The 17,411-nt window shown below is 38.4% G+C and overlaps 1 protein-coding gene across 4 annotated transcripts in view; it reads left to right on the top strand.

Annotated features, from left to right (window-relative positions):
* The window catches only part of kif13a (kinesin family member 13A), a 270,920-nt gene that overhangs the window by 132,780 nt on the left and 120,729 nt on the right, over positions 1 to 17,411 (top strand). For all 4 annotated transcript variants that reach the window (XM_048611497.1, XM_048611502.1, XM_020509948.2 and 1 more), the window contains exons 5-6: positions 4,523 to 4,615; positions 7,179 to 7,359. In XM_048611497.1, the coding sequence (XP_048467454.1) occupies positions 4,523 to 4,615; positions 7,179 to 7,359 (274 nt within the window). The remainder of the gene's footprint in view (positions 1 to 4,522; positions 4,616 to 7,178; positions 7,360 to 17,411) is intronic.

Below are 17,411 nucleotides of genomic sequence, written 5' to 3'. Positions count from 1 at the left end.
TCTTTTTTTTCTGAAGAAGGGTCCAGACCCGAAACGTCAGCTTTCCTGCTCCTCTGATGCTGCTTGGCCTGCTGCGTTCATCCAGCTCTACACCTTGTTATCTCAGATTCTTCAGCATCGGCAGTTCCCACTATCTGTCAGTTGAAATTAGAGCCACATTACCATGGTATTCAACTGTCAAGTGTCAACTACTCGTAACATCTTGTAAGTTGAAAAAAAAAGTGTATGTTTGAGTTAAGATTTAATAATGACCAATACAACAAAAAAGTGCAACTGTGCTTTTGGTTTATAATTAGAAGCTTACTAAGGTTGGAATTGAAGTGCATTTGTAGTTTTTCCATGCTTTACTCCCTTTTGAAAGTGTCGACCTCTGTGACATACTAAGCAATATGTTAGAAGTTTCCATTGTTATTGGCAGCCAAAAGCTTGTAAAAATTTCCTTACTGCTGACTGCTGCTATACTTTTCAATTTGAACATGTGGTAGGTGGACTGTAGCTGTACCTGACCCAGTCTTTATCTTCTCATAAGCACTTCCTGTCAAGGATCCAAGAATGACTTGTACTTCTACTAGTCTTGGAAGGCAAAGATAGATTTTACACATCTTTTTCTGCCTCACCATTTTTAAAAATTCTTTCAGATATATGGTTACAAGGAGATCACAGCTGGGAACTAACTATTCAGGAGTATGTGACTATTCGAAAGGACAGGAAGGAATTGGTGAAGTGGAATTATTAGTATGGATGGGAGAAGTAGAATTGCAAGAAATAATCTTGGATCAGATGTTGTAGGATCCATATTGGTGGATGTATGTAATAAAAAGGGAAAGAAGTCACTGATAGATGTAGTCTATAAGATCCCTAACAATACCAATACGATGGAAGGCAGAATAAATTAGGAGATAATGAGGGCATGTAACAAAGACAGTATGTTAATCATGGTGACTTTAATATTCATATAGTTTGGGATAAATTGGCAGAATAAGCCATGAGGAAGAATTTGGAATGTATTTGGGTTATTTCCTAGAACAAAATGTTGTGAATCCAACCAAGGATCAGGCTGTTTTGGATCTATGATGTATGTTATGGCAGGTTTAATAAATGATGTTAGAGTAAACGGTCCCCTACGAAACCATGACCATGGCATAGTAGAATTTATCATTCAGCTTGAGATGGAAGAACTTGGCTTGGACCAAATTGTTCTAAACTTAAATAAGGGGGATTACAAAGAAATGAATGCAGATCTGGCTGGAGTGTCTTAGCAGTCAAGACAGTTGATGAATAATGGCAGAAGTTTAGGAAAATAGTTCATTGGTCACAGAAATGACAAATTCCAATAAGGAAGAAGAATTCCAAGAAGGGCATAAGACAACCATGATTAACCAGGGAAGTTAAGGATTGCATCAAATTGAAAGAAAAACACAATGTGACAAAGATTAGTGGTAAGCCAGAGAAATGGGCAAGGTTTTTTTTCTAAAAAATACCAATAGATAACCCAAGAAAAAGAGGGAGAAAATCAACTTGAGGGTGAACTTGCAAGTATTATCAGTATGGACAGGCAGAGCTTCATTAATTATATAAAAAAGAAAAGAGAAACCAAAGTCATCAGAGGCCCTGAGAGAGTAAGGCTGGAGAAATAACCATGTGGAACCAGGAAATGGGCAGAGGAGTTGAATAAATATTTTGCATCATTCTTCACAGTAGAACACACTAATAGCATTCTAAAATTACTAAATAATAAGGTGGCAATAGGAGGAGAGAAAATAAGTACAATAATTGTCACTAGAGGAGTAGTGCTAGGGAAACAACTGGGGTTGAAATCCTAATGGGATGCATCTTAGAATATTAAAGAAAGTAGTCACAGAGATAGTGGATGCACTGTTAGTAATTTTTGAGGAATCCATAGATTCTGGAAATGTCCCAGAGGATTAGAAAATTGCCAATGCAATACCTTTATTGAAATGAAATTTCAAGAAAAGGTTAGTATAGACCATTTAGCTCAACGTGCGTTATTTGGTAAATGTTAGCCTATTATAAAGGATGCAATAGCAGCACATAATATGATCATGCTCCCAAGTCAACATGGCTTCATGAAGGGAAAATCATCCCTGACAAATTTACTACCATTGTTTGAAGACTTAACAAGTTAGATTGCTTATAAGTTGCTTTTAAAGCTGCAATGTATTGTAGCAAAACATCTTCCCAAACTGAACTGAAGCTCAGTTGATCTTGCTTACAGACAGAAACTTGGGCCAAGATAAGTCTGAATGAGAAATTAATCGCAGGAATCCAGCCCCTGCCAGCACCCCCCCCCCCCCCCCCCCCCAAAAAAAAAAAACAAGTGTTCTAAAGTCACCAGACCATCTTAGCAATTACTTGTCTGAGGGGCTATGTTGAGCTGTTCCTGGACAGTGAGTCTAATTGAACTGCGTTACTATGTATGAATCACAGTCAGGCAGATTTTATCCTCCTATGCATGTCCATTTCCCAGGATGGGTGAAGGGATGGTGATCAGGAGCATAACGAAAACCTGGCAATGATTAAACTCCACACCCCCAACCCTCCAAGCTGACTGACAAACAGCTGATACTGAGACCAATGTCAATGTCTCAGACCAACACCTTAGCTGAAAGTTTGAGATTTCCCATAAGTCAAGGCTAACTAGTAATCTGCATGATTTCTTGCATCTTTGCACCCCACCTTCAGGGTCATTGACCTATTAAGTCAGTAGGAAGGTGAATATTTTAAAAGGTGAGCCATATTTTTCAGCATATTTTACTATCATCTGCGAAAATCTTTCAAACCATACAGCCACTCCTGAAAAATATTTTGTCAAATTTGAATAAAGGAAAGGTAATTAAGCTAAAGGTTTTGCTGGAATCAGTGCAACGTTAAATGGTACTGAATTAAGTGAATCAGATTTTACCATTATAACTAATGTAGAGACTTCAATTAGGTTCTGTAGAACCTCTTGCATCAGAAACGTAGGTAAAGTATTTTTGAGAGTTTTCCCACTTACTGCTTTCCTCACCCAAGCCCACAATGTGAGCGAGTGCCCGGGGTCAGTTAGGCAGCCAGCTTAGAGGGTCAGGAGGGGGAACGATTGACCAGCTTGGGCTCAAATGATAGTTGTTTATTCAATACTTGATGTTTGTATTTATGGGGCAACATTGTAAATATGTTGTACGAACAAAGTTTTGGTTGCATGATGCCCGGTGGTTGCAAAGAGAATTTTTCACAAAATGGTGGCATCTGATCATTCACCCAGTAATGTGCTGGCACTCATTGGATATCTGCATGTAGCTACTACTTTTGAGGAAATCTTGTGGATGCAGTTTCCATATTGTGAATTTCATAAAAAACGTCACTGCTTTCCCACTCCTGACCCTTCCCAAGTATAAACTGGGCAAATTCTGTACAAAGATGCAGGTTAATAGGCACCTGAGAAACGTTGCTGATTGAAGCCAGACTAGCCTTCAAAACACACTACTGTGATACTTTTATTATGTCAATTTAGTATCGGAACACTTTTCCCAGCTAACAGCAATATCAAGCACCCCCATTGTTTAGTACATGTTCCTGGAGTAAATCTTCTTTCTCCAAAGAAACGCACTTTGATTATCAAACTGAAGCTACCTTGTACTGATGTTGCAGAGATATTATAAATGCTGAGGACCAGTAGCTAGAATTATTCTGCTTCCGGCCATGCTAGGTCTGACTGTGCGGCTTCTTGGTTAAACTGCTGTACCTCAAAGCTACAATATAATGGAGGTAGGCCAATATTATTATTGTTATTATCTTGTGCTTTTGCACCATGGTTCTAAACTGAGTTTTTCAGTTTCCCTGATTAATTACAACCAGTAACAATGACACTGTTACTTCAGTATAAACCTGTGCTAAATTAACCATTTTGTGTTCTAGACATTTGGGACTCGATTAAGATGACTTGGTCATTTTGTATAGAATCTTTCACAGCTGATGAAGATAAAGGACACTTTCAACTGATGAGTTGGGACTGAAATCATCCAAAAATTCAATTCTGTCTAAAATAACTAAAGATTTTCCAGACATTTTAATTTGTGGAACAAGGTTGCTTCAAAAGTTAAATTAGTTCTTTGGTTGTACAGATTTTTGATACCCTTGTAGGAAAGGCACCATCTGGTGCAAAACTAGATAGCTGAAATCAGAACGTCATTGATTTGATTGTCGGTCTTCACTGAGTTAACAGGACCCAATAGAGGTCTTTCATTTGACCATTGATCTGTTGGCTAAAGGAAGCTACCAGTCTGCCAGTGCTCCGACTTCTGAGTAACTTATCCTGTGACTTCAGCTCAGTTGAGATTTGAATTGTGTCACCCTACACAGGGGACAAATTGCTAAAATGCAGTGTCTATGATCACACCTTTAAAAATGGTCAGTTTAAGAAGATACTGTCAAAATGATCTGTGGAGACAATAAACTAGGTGATGAAAAGGAACAATATTTTTGTCTCAACTTGTGTTTTTGTTCCTTTTTTTTGCTTTAGGTCAAGAAGTAGTTTTCAAATGCCTTGGTGAAGGGATACTTGAGAATGCATTTCAAGGATATAATGCTTGCATTTTTGCCTATGGGCAGACAGGTAAGATATATGATGTCTGATGTAGTAAATTTCAAGAGAGAATGGCTTGACACAACGTTGTATTATTTTAATTGCTGAAATTGATCATTATCAAGATACTCATCAACCATTTAAATCATATAATTGTCTCAATCGCAATAGAAGCTCAGAACATATAGAAGGCTATTCAACTCACATAGTGCCAACTCTGTGAGAGCAGCCCAGAGCTAATAGCGGTGCCCAACTCCTTTTCCTCATTGCCATGAATTTTTGTTCATTTCAGATATTTATCCAAATTTGTCTTAAGTGTAAAAGGTATTTTCTTAGACAGGATCTGTGGCACAACATTCCTGTCTTCATAAAAACATTTTTCCTAACATCTCTTCACTCTCAGTTAAAGTTTTAAGCACCTTGTAATTGACCCCTCAACCGTAGAAAAGTTTGCTTTGTTCAGTTGTTTGAAACATTATATGCCGTGTACATCAACTCAGACTGGTGTAACTCTTCTATATTGAAATGTCCATGTGAAATGAAAACATTAGAAGAATTGAATCCCAAGTTCACAAGAACCAAATGTTTTTCAGAGATGGGTGCCAAGTATTGATAGTGGTTACAGCTGGTTCTCCTATGAAGTGTGTTCCGGCAACGTGAATTGGCTATAACACAATTGACAAATTGGGGAACATTATTTGTAAGATGCAGACTTGTGTTGACTATAATGCAGTTCCATTGAGTGTGAATTGTATGTTATAACACATACAATAATATAATAACACACACAGAACAACTGTCTTATTTGGAAAATACATGAAGTCTTAGTTTGAAATGTTTATGCTGGATGCATCAAATGCATCAGCATTATTTAAAAATGCAGCTCATTTAAAGAAATGGACTCCAATGCTAAATTGATTGGTATAAGCAAAGTATAGTTTAAAATAATGAGTGCTGTTAAAACATGCATCTTTGTGTGTAGTATTTTTGCCTAGATTTTGTTACATATTTAATATGTAAGAATTTTTGAACTTGCTTATGTAAGTCATTTATACCAAAAATTGTCTGATTTACAACCTGCTGTTTTCCAGTACTAATTTGAATACAATGTTACTTAGGTTTACAGTTAACTTCAATGCCAATGGGCTACATAGGAAAAAAAGGTCAGATTCCTCTGCTTCACTTATCTGAAAATTTATCCAGAAGTCTGTACTGATGGAATGTCAGGTCTGATCAGCATTTAAGTGGAGAAGGGAATTTTACTAAAAACTGCTAACGCGTCAATTTCGGGAGAGTTTCATGAAGGGTTGTTTGCTGCGAGTTCTCTCTCACACAATTTTGCACCGTTCACCTCTTTTGGATCATGCTCACACTATCATGCAGTACGGACCATTGCTGGGAATTCCAGTGGCAGAACTCTATTTAAAGCCCAGCTGTCACTTCATTGCAAATACAAGGTCAGATTCATAAATGTATTGCCTCTTTGCGGCATCACCTGTCTGATAAACTGTCATTATAACTGCAGCTATAAGAATGAAGCGACACAGGTGAGGAAGAATTTTGGAAAATATAATTATGTATCCTTTGTATCCCTAACCTTGCTTTTCCTAAAGGCCCTGTTGTTTATATAGTGCAATTTTCTATAATGCAGTATTGCTCTGGAGCACAACTATTGCATTATAGCAGAATCCCCTGTATTTCACTTGGCAAAGGAATCTTGAGAAATTCCTGTCTTCAGAACACCAGGAAATGGACAGAATTACAGAAGGTATTCTGAGGTGTCTCTGTTTTGCTGATGATATTGTGGTGACAGGGAGACCCAAAGATAAGTATGTCTGAAACTTGTACTCACTGATGGTTGCTGAAGGTTGAAGGACTCATTTTCAAAAACAAAAAGTGTCAGATAAATGTAGGTTAGACAAAATCTTCTGGCTCTATCAGTTCAGATTATGGGGCTGGTCCTAGCCAGGCAAAGTCCAAGATGTATGACACATGTCTTCTCCCCACAGCAAGAAAAGTCTGCAGAAATGTCTCCGATTTTTAAAAATTCCTCATACTGTACAAATGAAACCATTCTGACACATCATCATCGTTAAAAGCTTTGATTGAAAGATGTCCTATTTGTCAGGAGAACAACGAATACACGTGCAAATCACCCAAACACGCTTTGTCAGTGGAAACTTTTCCGCTCATAACTGACTTCCCTTCCTGCATTGGTAGCTTCTGCAAATGTGACCAGTTTGTCTGAATCCAAGATGTACTGATTCACTTGGATTTGCACAAAGGAAGTGTGTTGTGGAACAAGAGATTCAAAAAGAGATCAAATGTTTCAAAAAAGTAATTGTACATACAGCCAAAATCCTGGTTTGATTTTATAATTAATCTCTTCTGTAAGGTTTAAGGAGCCATGCTTGGGAATCAGTATGCATATTCCTACCTGAAATAGTTAGAAATTTGTTGCATAACCAGATGCTTTCAAAAATTGATTTTAACTTTCCACACTTGTAAAAAAAAATTACCATGTTAAGCGTTTTGGTGCAACCTGTAGTCACCAAAGACACTATATAAATATGCCTTTTTCCTGTGTACATAGGTTCAGGAAAGTCTTTCTCAATGATGGGCAGTGTTGATGTACCAGGCCTTATACCTCGTCTTTGCGGTGCATTGTTTGGAAGAGTCTCCAAAGAGGAAAGTGAATCTCACACATTTAAAGTAGAAGTGTCGTATATGGAGATATATAATGAAAAGGTGCGAGATCTCCTTGATCCAAAAGGGTAAGTACTAACTGAAAAGTTGTCTTGCTTTATTTTTAACTGTTACCTTTGAGAAATTAAGTATCCCATGGAATGGATATTTAACATTTACCTTGCATCGAAGGTTGAATAATCATGTGGTGCAGTAATAATGTTATTGAGATATTGATAGTAATAAAGCACATTAAGCTGAAATTCATTACAGAAGTATTACTTCAGTACTTTATCTTTCTTATTTTCCATTTTATTTCTTCTTATTAAATTTTACTGGAAGATTTTCCCATATTCTTTCCTTTTGTTGAGGGGTCTAACAGTTCATGAAATGGAAATTCAACTTATTAATAAATCTGGAATTACAAACTAGTGATAATGACCATGAAACTATTGTCAATTGTTAAAATTCATCTTGCTCACAAATGTCTTTTAGGGATGGAAATTTGCTTCCTTACCTGGTCTGGCCGATATGTAATTCCAGACAGATAATTGACTCTTATTTCCCTCCAAAATGACCTAGCAAGCCATTCAGTTGTACAAAATTGCTACACGTTGAAAAGGGATCGAATAAGACAGGCCATCAGGTATCAACATAAGCACCAGAAATGGCAACAGAACACTTGGACTTGGTGACCTTGCAAACATCTGGGGACTTGTGCAAAATTGGGAGAGTTGTCCCACAGGCTAGTCAAGCAGGAGCCTGATGTAGTCATACTTAGTATCTCTCTGAAGAAGAGTCATTTTGGACTCAGTGTTGAAGTTCTGGTCACTTTGCTATAGGAAGGATATTATTAAATTGGAGAGGATGCAGAAAAGATTTACAAGGATGTTACTGGGACTGGAGGGTTTGAGTTATAAGGACAAGCTGGATAGGCTGGGACTTATTTTAATGGAGCATTGGAGGTTGAGTGGTGACCATATAGAGGTTTATAAAATCATGAGGATATAAATATGGTGAATGGCACGTGTCTTTTCCCCAGGGTGGGGGAGTTCAAAACTAGGGGTCATAATTTTACGGTGAAAGTAGAAAGATATGAAAGATACCTGAGAGGCAACTCTTTCGTACAGAAGGTGGTTCGTATATGGAATGAATGCCAGATGAAGTGGTAGATGCAGGTACAGTTATAGCATCCAAAAGACAATTGGGCAGATCTGTGAATAGGAAAGGTTGAGAGGGATATAAACCAAACATAGGCAAATGAGGCTAGTTTAGTTTGGGAAACCTGGTCAGCATGGACAAGTTGGACCAAAGCATCTATTTCTGTGCTGTATGTCTTTATAACTTAACACAGTCTTCCAGGTGTGACCTGTACAACTGCAGTAATACCCTCTTGCTCCTGCATTCATTTCACCTTGCAATGGAGCCTAGCATACCATTTGGCTTCCTAACTCATTGTTGCATCCACATACTTGCTTTCAATGGCAGTCAGGTCCCTTTGTACCTAAACATTTCCTAATCTATCACTGTTAAAGTAATTCTCTGCCATTCTGTTTTTCAACTGAACTGGATAGCTTTACACTTATACATGCCAGATGCAGTACAACATTGTTTTGCCAACATGCTCAACTTTTCTCCCATGCCTTGAAGCATGTTTATTTCCTTGTCATCACACTCAATTCCTTCTCGTTTTGTATTATCAGCAAACTCGCATAAATTATTTTTAATTCCCTCTTCCAAATTATTGATATATATTCCCAACTGGTAGTATTACAGAACAGGTAAGATCCCAGACTGAAATTTGGCTTAATAGATTTTTTAAATGGATTTAAAAGGATGGACTTTTTGTGAAACACAAACATCCAATGCTATAGATTTGGTTTCAACAATCAAACAGAAGCTTTTTATATGAAAAAAAATGTATAAACCAAGTTATTTATATATGACACAAGTTTAAAAATTTCAAAACACACAATAAAACGCAATTCCAATAATCCCAGAAACACTGCTTTACAGTACTCAAGCTAGAGAATTCTCTTCTCTGTCATTCCTATAGGACTCGATGCTTCAACTCCTAGTTGTGAGAATCTTATAATACCTTTCATGAGTCTTCATAAAACTGAGTGTATACATTTTTGGTGTCAGATACCTCTGTGGGATTTTAACCAACCACTTCTGGTCTGGAACATTCAAACTAATTTGCTTGCATTCAGGTGATCTATTTCTAAACTATCTCCCTTCTTTCAGAGCTCCTGTTTTATATGTCCATCTTCAGCCAGAACCTCAAAGTCTGAAAACCAAAAAGACTTCCTTCAAACTGAGTGTTTCCCCAAGCCAAAAAACAAATTCCATCCTGGAACCTTCTACCTGAAGCCAAATACTCAAGTGTTTATATTGTTCACTTATGAAATTCGCCCAATGAGATCAAAACCCCAATCTTCTCAGAGGTGTCTCCCTCATGCTGTGATTTAAAAGAAATCACCGTGACTACAGAAATGCTTAGAAGTTGATCATTAAAGTCCCTTCATGGACACAGCCCAAACCCACATACCACTAGTTCAAAATACCAGAATAAGTTACAATAAGATGCATATAAATCACACACCACATCACATACTCCACGCGTAACCATCTTTTAGTCTGTAAAAGATCCATTTATTCCTACTCTGCCTTTCTGTTTACAAACATATTTATATCTATGCCAGTATATTACTTCTGGTCCCTTGTACTTCTAATCTTGTACACTGACCTCTTAAGCAGGATTTTATTGAAAGCTTTTTGAAAATCCAAATACTGTCACATTCACGAGTTCACCCTTATCTAATCTACTATATATCCTCAGGAAAAAATCCAGTAGGTTTATCAATCATGATTTAGCTGATTATCACGAATCTATGTTGAATTTGTTTAATCCTTTTGATATTTTCTAAGTGCTCTGCTATCATGTCCTTTAAAAGAAAGATTCTAGCATTTTATTTACTATTGATATTAGACTAACCAGTTTGTAATTCACTGTGTCCCTCCTATTATGTGATCATATTTGTCACCCTCTAATTTGTCAGGACTGTTCCACAATCTGCAGAATTTTGAAAGATGAAAATCAATGCTTCCATTATTTTCATAACACCTCCTTCAGTACTCTGCAGTATAGATCATCAGGCCCTGAAGATTTATAACTTGACTCACATTAAATTTTTGAGCATTACTTTTTTTCTGCTAACACTAATTTCCTTCATCTGTGGAGACAAAACTAAAGTAGGTGTTTAATCCCCCTGCTATTTCCCTGCTCTCCATTATCATAGCTCCCATTTTGGACTATGAATCTACATTGGTCTTCATTCATCTTTTATTTTTTAAACTTATAGAAGCTATTACAGTCTGTTTTCATGTACCTTGCAAATTTACTGTAACTTTTTTTTGAACCTCTTAATCATTCTCTTGGTCATCTTTGCTGAATTCTAATTGGCTTTCAAACCTCAAGCCTGCTACATTTTCTAACAAAAGTATACGACATCTCCTTGAAACTAATTCTATCCTTAATTTCTTTCTGTTAGCTACAGTTGGACCACTTTTTTGATGCAAAAATATAGCAGGAAAGGAGTTCAATGATATGATTGTTGCAATGCATACATTGATTTCTTCAATGTTTGCCAATGGCTATTCACTGTAATGCATTTTAATTAAATTTGCAAATCTATTGCAGCCAACTCGTGCATCATACTTTTATAGCTTTCTTTGCTTAGATTTTGGACCCTAGCTTTGGGTTGGATGACTTAATTTCTATCTCAAAGAAGAATTCTGTCATGTTGTGGTCACTCTTCCTGAAAGAACTTGTGCAACAAGATTATTAATTGATCAATGTTCATTCTACAATAACAAATCTAAGAAAGCCTGTTCCTTAATTGGTTCCTCAGTGTACTGGTCTGAAAATCCACATATGATTTGTCCATTCTATGAGTAGATTAAATTCACTCATGATTACTGCATGCATCTCTGATTTCCTGTTTAGACATTCCATTACCTTACCACTTGTTTGTAGGCCAATAGACAATATCCACAAATGTTTGTTTCTTAGTTCCACCCAGACTGATTTTTACATCTGGATTTTCTGAATAAGTATCCTTTCTCAATATTGTATTGATTTCATTCTTTACTAATAGCACTAACCAACCTCCCTCTCTTTGCCTGTCCTTCCTAAATATTGATCATCCTTGAATGTTCAATTCCGAAGCCTGGTCATCCTACAACCACGTCTTGATAATCATAATCATATTGTACCTATTTACAACTATTTTGTTAATCTGTCCATATTATTGCAAATACACTGTCCATTTGGATCCAGCATCTTTAGATTTATCCTTCTAAAAACGTTTACACTCATCCTATTTGTATAAAGACCCTATTTGCTGTAACCCTTGTTTTATTTGTGCCCTACTTTTGATTTCTATTTTTCATTTCCTACCTTTTGTTTCCATTTTTTATGTCTACCCATTTAGTTCCCATCCCCTTGCCACGCTAGCCAGTCTAGTGCACATCCCCTTAAACTTGAATGCAGTGCACTGTTTTCAAGTGTGTACCTGATCTTAAAATAAATAGGCCTCAATTCATCTGTGTTTTTGAGACCCAAGGGGAGTACTGTTGATAAGACCTTGGAGATTTCTTATGTCTTTCTTCTGTTCAGTCTGTTCTAACAATACTTTTTAAATACAGACAGTTCACATAATAGTTGAAATGAATAAAACAAACTTTATTAATTATTCATCAGTTATACCATATTTGAAGTATGGCTTTTAATAAATGATTTGTTGTTGGATTATGGCTGATTTATAATATGAGTAGTTAGCATTCTAAAACAGTATTAATACATTACGTAGCATGGCAGCACAAAATGAATTCCTTGGGCTAGCAGAATACATGTATCTTGATCTCTAAAGTTGACGAAGATAAAACAAACTAAAAGTAAATATCTAAAGTCCAGGTCTGCTTGCAATTGCAGAAGCGTCTGTCACTGACGGTATTATCGGGAGTGATCACCAGGTGGTTTTCACATTGATGATGCTCTCCATCATATTGAGTGACACTATGACTATTCTAAATAAATAGATTAAGAAGAGATCGAGTGATTCATCTGTGAGGCTCCATGGGCCAACAGTGGCAGTAAATTTGTATTCAACTCGATCTGCTAACATCATGGCCCCCTCATTTCTCTGTCGCCATCAAGCTGTGAGATCAACCTTGGTTTAAGGAAAAATTCAGGAGGGCACCTAGGAGCTGCACCAGACAAACACAAAATTGAGTTAACAGCCTGATGAAGCTTCAACACAGGACAACTTTCATGTAAAATTGCCGAAGCAAATGCTATAGGCAGCAAAGCAATTCCACAACAAACCCAAAGCTCTGCCACATCCAGTTGTGAATGGTGATGAACAGTTTAACAATTAACCAGGGAAGAAGACTTTACAAATATCTCATCTTATAATTGAATAAAGGGATAATCTAGCATTCCAGTGCAAAACAGGCTGAAGCATTTGCAACCGTGTTCACCCAAAAGTGCGAAGTGGCTGATCCATCTCAGCCTACTTCAGAAGTCCCCAGCATTACAGATACCAGTCTTCAGCCAATTTGATTCACTTTGTATGAAGGCAAGAAATGACTGAGGGCACTGGTGTTGCTGAAAAGGTTTAGGACCCTGACAACATTCTGCCAATGGTAACAAAGACTTGCTGCAGAACTTACTGTGCTGTTGCCCAAGCTGTTCCAGTGCAGCTACAACACAAGTATCTACCCACAGGTATGTCCTGTGCACAAAATGCAGGACATGTCCAACTAGACCAATTACAACCCTATCATTCTGCAGTCCATCATCAGCAAAGTGATAGAAATGTTATTAACAATGCTGTGAAGCAGAATGTCTGCAGCAATAACCTGCTCAATGATGCTCGGTTCAGTTTTCACCCAGGCCGCTCAGCTGCTGACTCATTACAGCCTTAATCTAAACATAGACAGGAGAGCTGAACTCCAGATGTCAGGTGAAAGCGATTGCCTTTGACAGCAAGGTATTCTAGCAAGACTGGACTTGATAGGAATTGGAGGGGGTTGAAAATTTCCACTAGTTAGTCATAGCTAGCTCAAAGGAAGTCGATTTTGGTTTTTGGACGTTCATCAACTCATTGGCAGAATATTATAGCAGGGACTCCTTGTTATCATGCCTACCATCTTCAGCTGCTGCCTCAATGACTTCCCCTCCATCATGAGTTCAGAAGCAGGGAATGTTCACTGACACTTGCATTATGTTCCACACCATTCACAGATCCTCAGATACTGAAACAGTCTTTTTCAAAAGCAGCAGGTTTAGTCTGACACTTAAGTGGTGAGTGAAATTTGTGTGATACGTCGGCCCATGACATCTTCAACAAGAGGGAATGTAATTATCTCTCCTTTGATATTCAAGTACAATATAATCGCTGAATCATCCACTTTCAATATACTGGGAGTTACCATTGACTAGATGCCAAACTGTGCCAGTCAAATAAATGCTGTGACTACAAGAGCAGGTCAGAGGCTAGGAATCTGCCAAATGACTTGCCATCACCTGAATCCCCAGATCCTGTCCATAATCTATGAAATTCAATTTAGGAGTGTGGTGAAAATACTCCTCTGTTGCTTAGGTGAGTGTAACTCCAATAACAATCCAGAAGCCTGATAACATTAGAACAAACCAACTGCTAGATTGGCATACCCAACCGTGAATTTAGACATTCACTTCTTTCATCAACAATACATGGTGACAGCACTATGTCCTATATACCAGATGTACTTCAAAAGCATCTGCCAAACACGTGACTTCTAACAAGAAGGTCAAGGGCAGCAGGTACAAGAGAGCATTGCCATCTTCAAGTTACCCTTTAAGCTGCGTGTCATCCCAACTTGGAACTTCATCTCCATTCCTGTCACTGGGTCAAAATCCTGGGGCGTCCTTCCTAACAACACATTGGTGTGCCTACATCAAATAGACTGCAGTGATTCAAGAAGGAGGCTCACCATCACCAACTCAAGGGCATCTACAGATTAGCAATAAATGCTGGACTAGGCGGTGGCACTGACATCTTGAGATCATAAAAAAAATTTTGCTGGCCTATACTATATTGGGAAACATGCCGACCTTTGATATTTCAGACATGTAGTGTTTGTTAATGCGGATCCCCTTATTGTTAGTGTGATGGCTATGATTCTGCCATTCACTCCATTGCTGCTTTCAAAACCCATCTCCAGCCAAACTTTCAGTGAACTTACTAAGCCAGGTGAGAAAAGGCTAGGAATGTGTTTTGTTGAGTTGCAATTTAAATATATTACATTTCCAAGAGTATTTCACAGAGATGGTATACAATAATATTAGTCATCCAGCCATATAAGGGGATATTGTGGCAGATAACCATAGGCTTATTAACGAAAAAGGTTTTGTAGAACTTTTTAAAGGTGTTCGAGAAGTTTTGGTGCTTTTACAGCTAACATCCTGGCTAACAAGTGGTGGAGCAATTAAATGGGGACACTCTAGAGGTCACAACAGAGGAATGCAGACATTGTGGCCGATTGTGGAGTTGGAGGTGATAATAGGGAGGAGTACTGTGGCTGTGGAGGGATTTGAAAAGAATAAAAAGATATAATCAAGTCATTGCTTAACCGGCAGCAACTGTAGATCAACAAACGCTGCGGTAATGAGTGCATACAAGTTTGAACTTGAGCAGCAGAGTTTGAGGTGACTTCAAGTTTTGAGAATGTAGAATATGGAAGAACAGCTGGTAGTACTTTGAAAGATAAGTCTAAAGGTAACTTAGATACATATGAGGATTTGAGCAGCAGACGAACTGAGATGGGGCTACATTCAACAATGTTACAGAAGTGGAAATAAGTGGTCTCAGGAATGCTTCAGATGTGTGACTAAAAATTCATCTCTGCATCAAATTCAACATTATTGTTGCAAACTGTCTGATTCAACCACAAGCAGTTGCAAGGAGAGATATGGAGGTGATGCCAGTTGCCATCTACCTTTTCAGTATTCCGTGGAACATTTCTGCAGATCTAGTACTGAACAATGGCAAGGCAGTGTGACAATTTAGTAATAGTCGAGGGATTCAAGAAGTGATGGTGAGGTAGAGCTGGTTGATATTTATGTATTTTCGAAATTGATGTGTTTTTGAATGATATGGCTGAGGGGCAGTAAGTAGATGAGAAACAGGAGGAGCTGTGATCTTACAAGAATGGAACAAGCTGAATGCAGTCCCACCTAGTTGACATGTTTTTAAAAAAATCGGTTTCCTTTTGTGAGCATGGTCAGTCGCTATCCACCATAGAAATCAACTGCAAAAGCTAAATCTATGATCTACAGAGCCAGTTTCACTCTGCGTTCTGACTTACCCAGCTGGGATGGTGACCACACATGTATGTGCACGTACAAAATAATCTGTTTAAAATTGGGATGCTGACTTCCAGTGTTAACTATGCAACAAGCAGCACAGATACATGTTAATTTTGTAGCACCCAGCTAACAGTCGGCTAACAAATTATTTAATTCACATTCGCATCAAATTCCAGTGATTTTGTTTTCAAGGTAATACATCTCTTTGCATGATTGTTTATGCTTTAATGAGAAATAGACTGACACCCTAGAGGGCAGAAGCACCCAATTTATATTCAAGACATATAACTTGGTAAAGTTGACATTTTTTACAACAGCTATTGGAAGTATGTGCATAAATATAGAAACCATTTGAGTAATACTGGCTGTCTTAAAATATCTTTAATAAATTTCCCCAGTAGTTCGGTGTTTTGGGATATTCTGGGTTATGGTTTCAAGAGTCTGGTTTCAGGTTTTGTTGGATGTTGTGGTACTAGCTTTAGGATTTGGAGGTGAGAGTCTTGGCCTCTATGGTCAGCAGCAAGGACTAAGTTTTGCCTGGTTCTGATCTGTTGTGATCCAGCTTGAGAGGGATTTGAGTTTGGGTTTTGGTGTGTCTGGTTCAGACTATCTAATCCAGATCTTGCGAGATATAGGTCCAGTTTGCAACAACCTGCATTTGGATTTTTGAGGTCTGGATTTTAGGTGCTCGGTGTCTGATAGATTGCATCCAGATTTTGGAGGTTCTGTATCGTTACTTTACGTGATTCATTGTCATGTTTTGGTCAAAGCTGGTCCAGGTTTTCTGACATTCATGTCTGGGTTTTCTGTGTTTGTAGATTATAGAATAGATCATACATCATAGAATCCCTACAGTGTGGAAACAGGCCGTTTGGCGCCACAAGTCTACACTGACCCTCAGAACATCCCAGCCAGAACCCATCCACCTATAACCCCTCCTAATCTACTTATCCCTGAACACTACGGGCAACTTAGCATGGCCAATCCACCTAGCCTGCACATCTTTGGATTGTGGGAGGAAGCCGGAGCACCCGGAGGAAACCCACGCAGACACGGGAAGAATGTGCAAACTCCACACACACAGTCGTCCGAGGGCGGAGTCAAACCTGGGTCCCTGGCGCTGTGAGGCAGCAGTGCTAACCACTGAGCCGCAGTGTTGTGCATCACGTTTTTGGCATCAGGATTTTGAGAGTTCCAGGTGTTGTTGAGTACAGATCTGGCCATGGGGATTCTGAATCATGTTTTGTTAGCTAGGAATTAGATTTTGTAGGGTTTGGATCTAGGTTTTCGCGTGGCTTACGTTTCAGTGTTTGAAATTCAGTTGTTTCAAGTCAGAGTTTAGAAAATCAAATGGCAGATCATAGGTCTCCAAGTAAGGGTTTTGGGGGGGTGAGGGTTCTGCTTTTTAGACACCTGGTCCAAGTTTTGTTGAACTGCAGCCACTCCCTGCCTAGCTTCAGACAGCGTCCTCTCCAAGTGATAGATGACAGCAGCAGTAGGACCTGTCAGAACAACTGCTCCAGCTTCTCCAAACATCAGTTCGCTCCTAGCAGTTCCTCAGAGATTCTGTCTCTCCCAGTATGTTGGGGCAATATGGGGCAACTGTTCTCTTAGTTGTCGCTCCAGCACTGTTAATCCTGGACTTTGAGGTGAATTCATCTGCCCACCCTATGTATTTTGAACGCCCATCCTGTCTTCCTTGATCTCATTCTAAAAAAACTCTTG

The sequence above is a fragment of the Rhincodon typus genome, chromosome 2 (assembly GCF_021869965.1).
Source record: "Rhincodon typus isolate 14 chromosome 2, sRhiTyp1.1, whole genome shotgun sequence".
NCBI classification, from domain to species: domain Eukaryota; kingdom Metazoa; phylum Chordata; class Chondrichthyes; order Orectolobiformes; family Rhincodontidae; genus Rhincodon; species Rhincodon typus.
The sequence above is the reverse complement of the archived record's forward strand: the minus strand, read 5'-3'. Positions and strand labels throughout refer to the sequence as shown.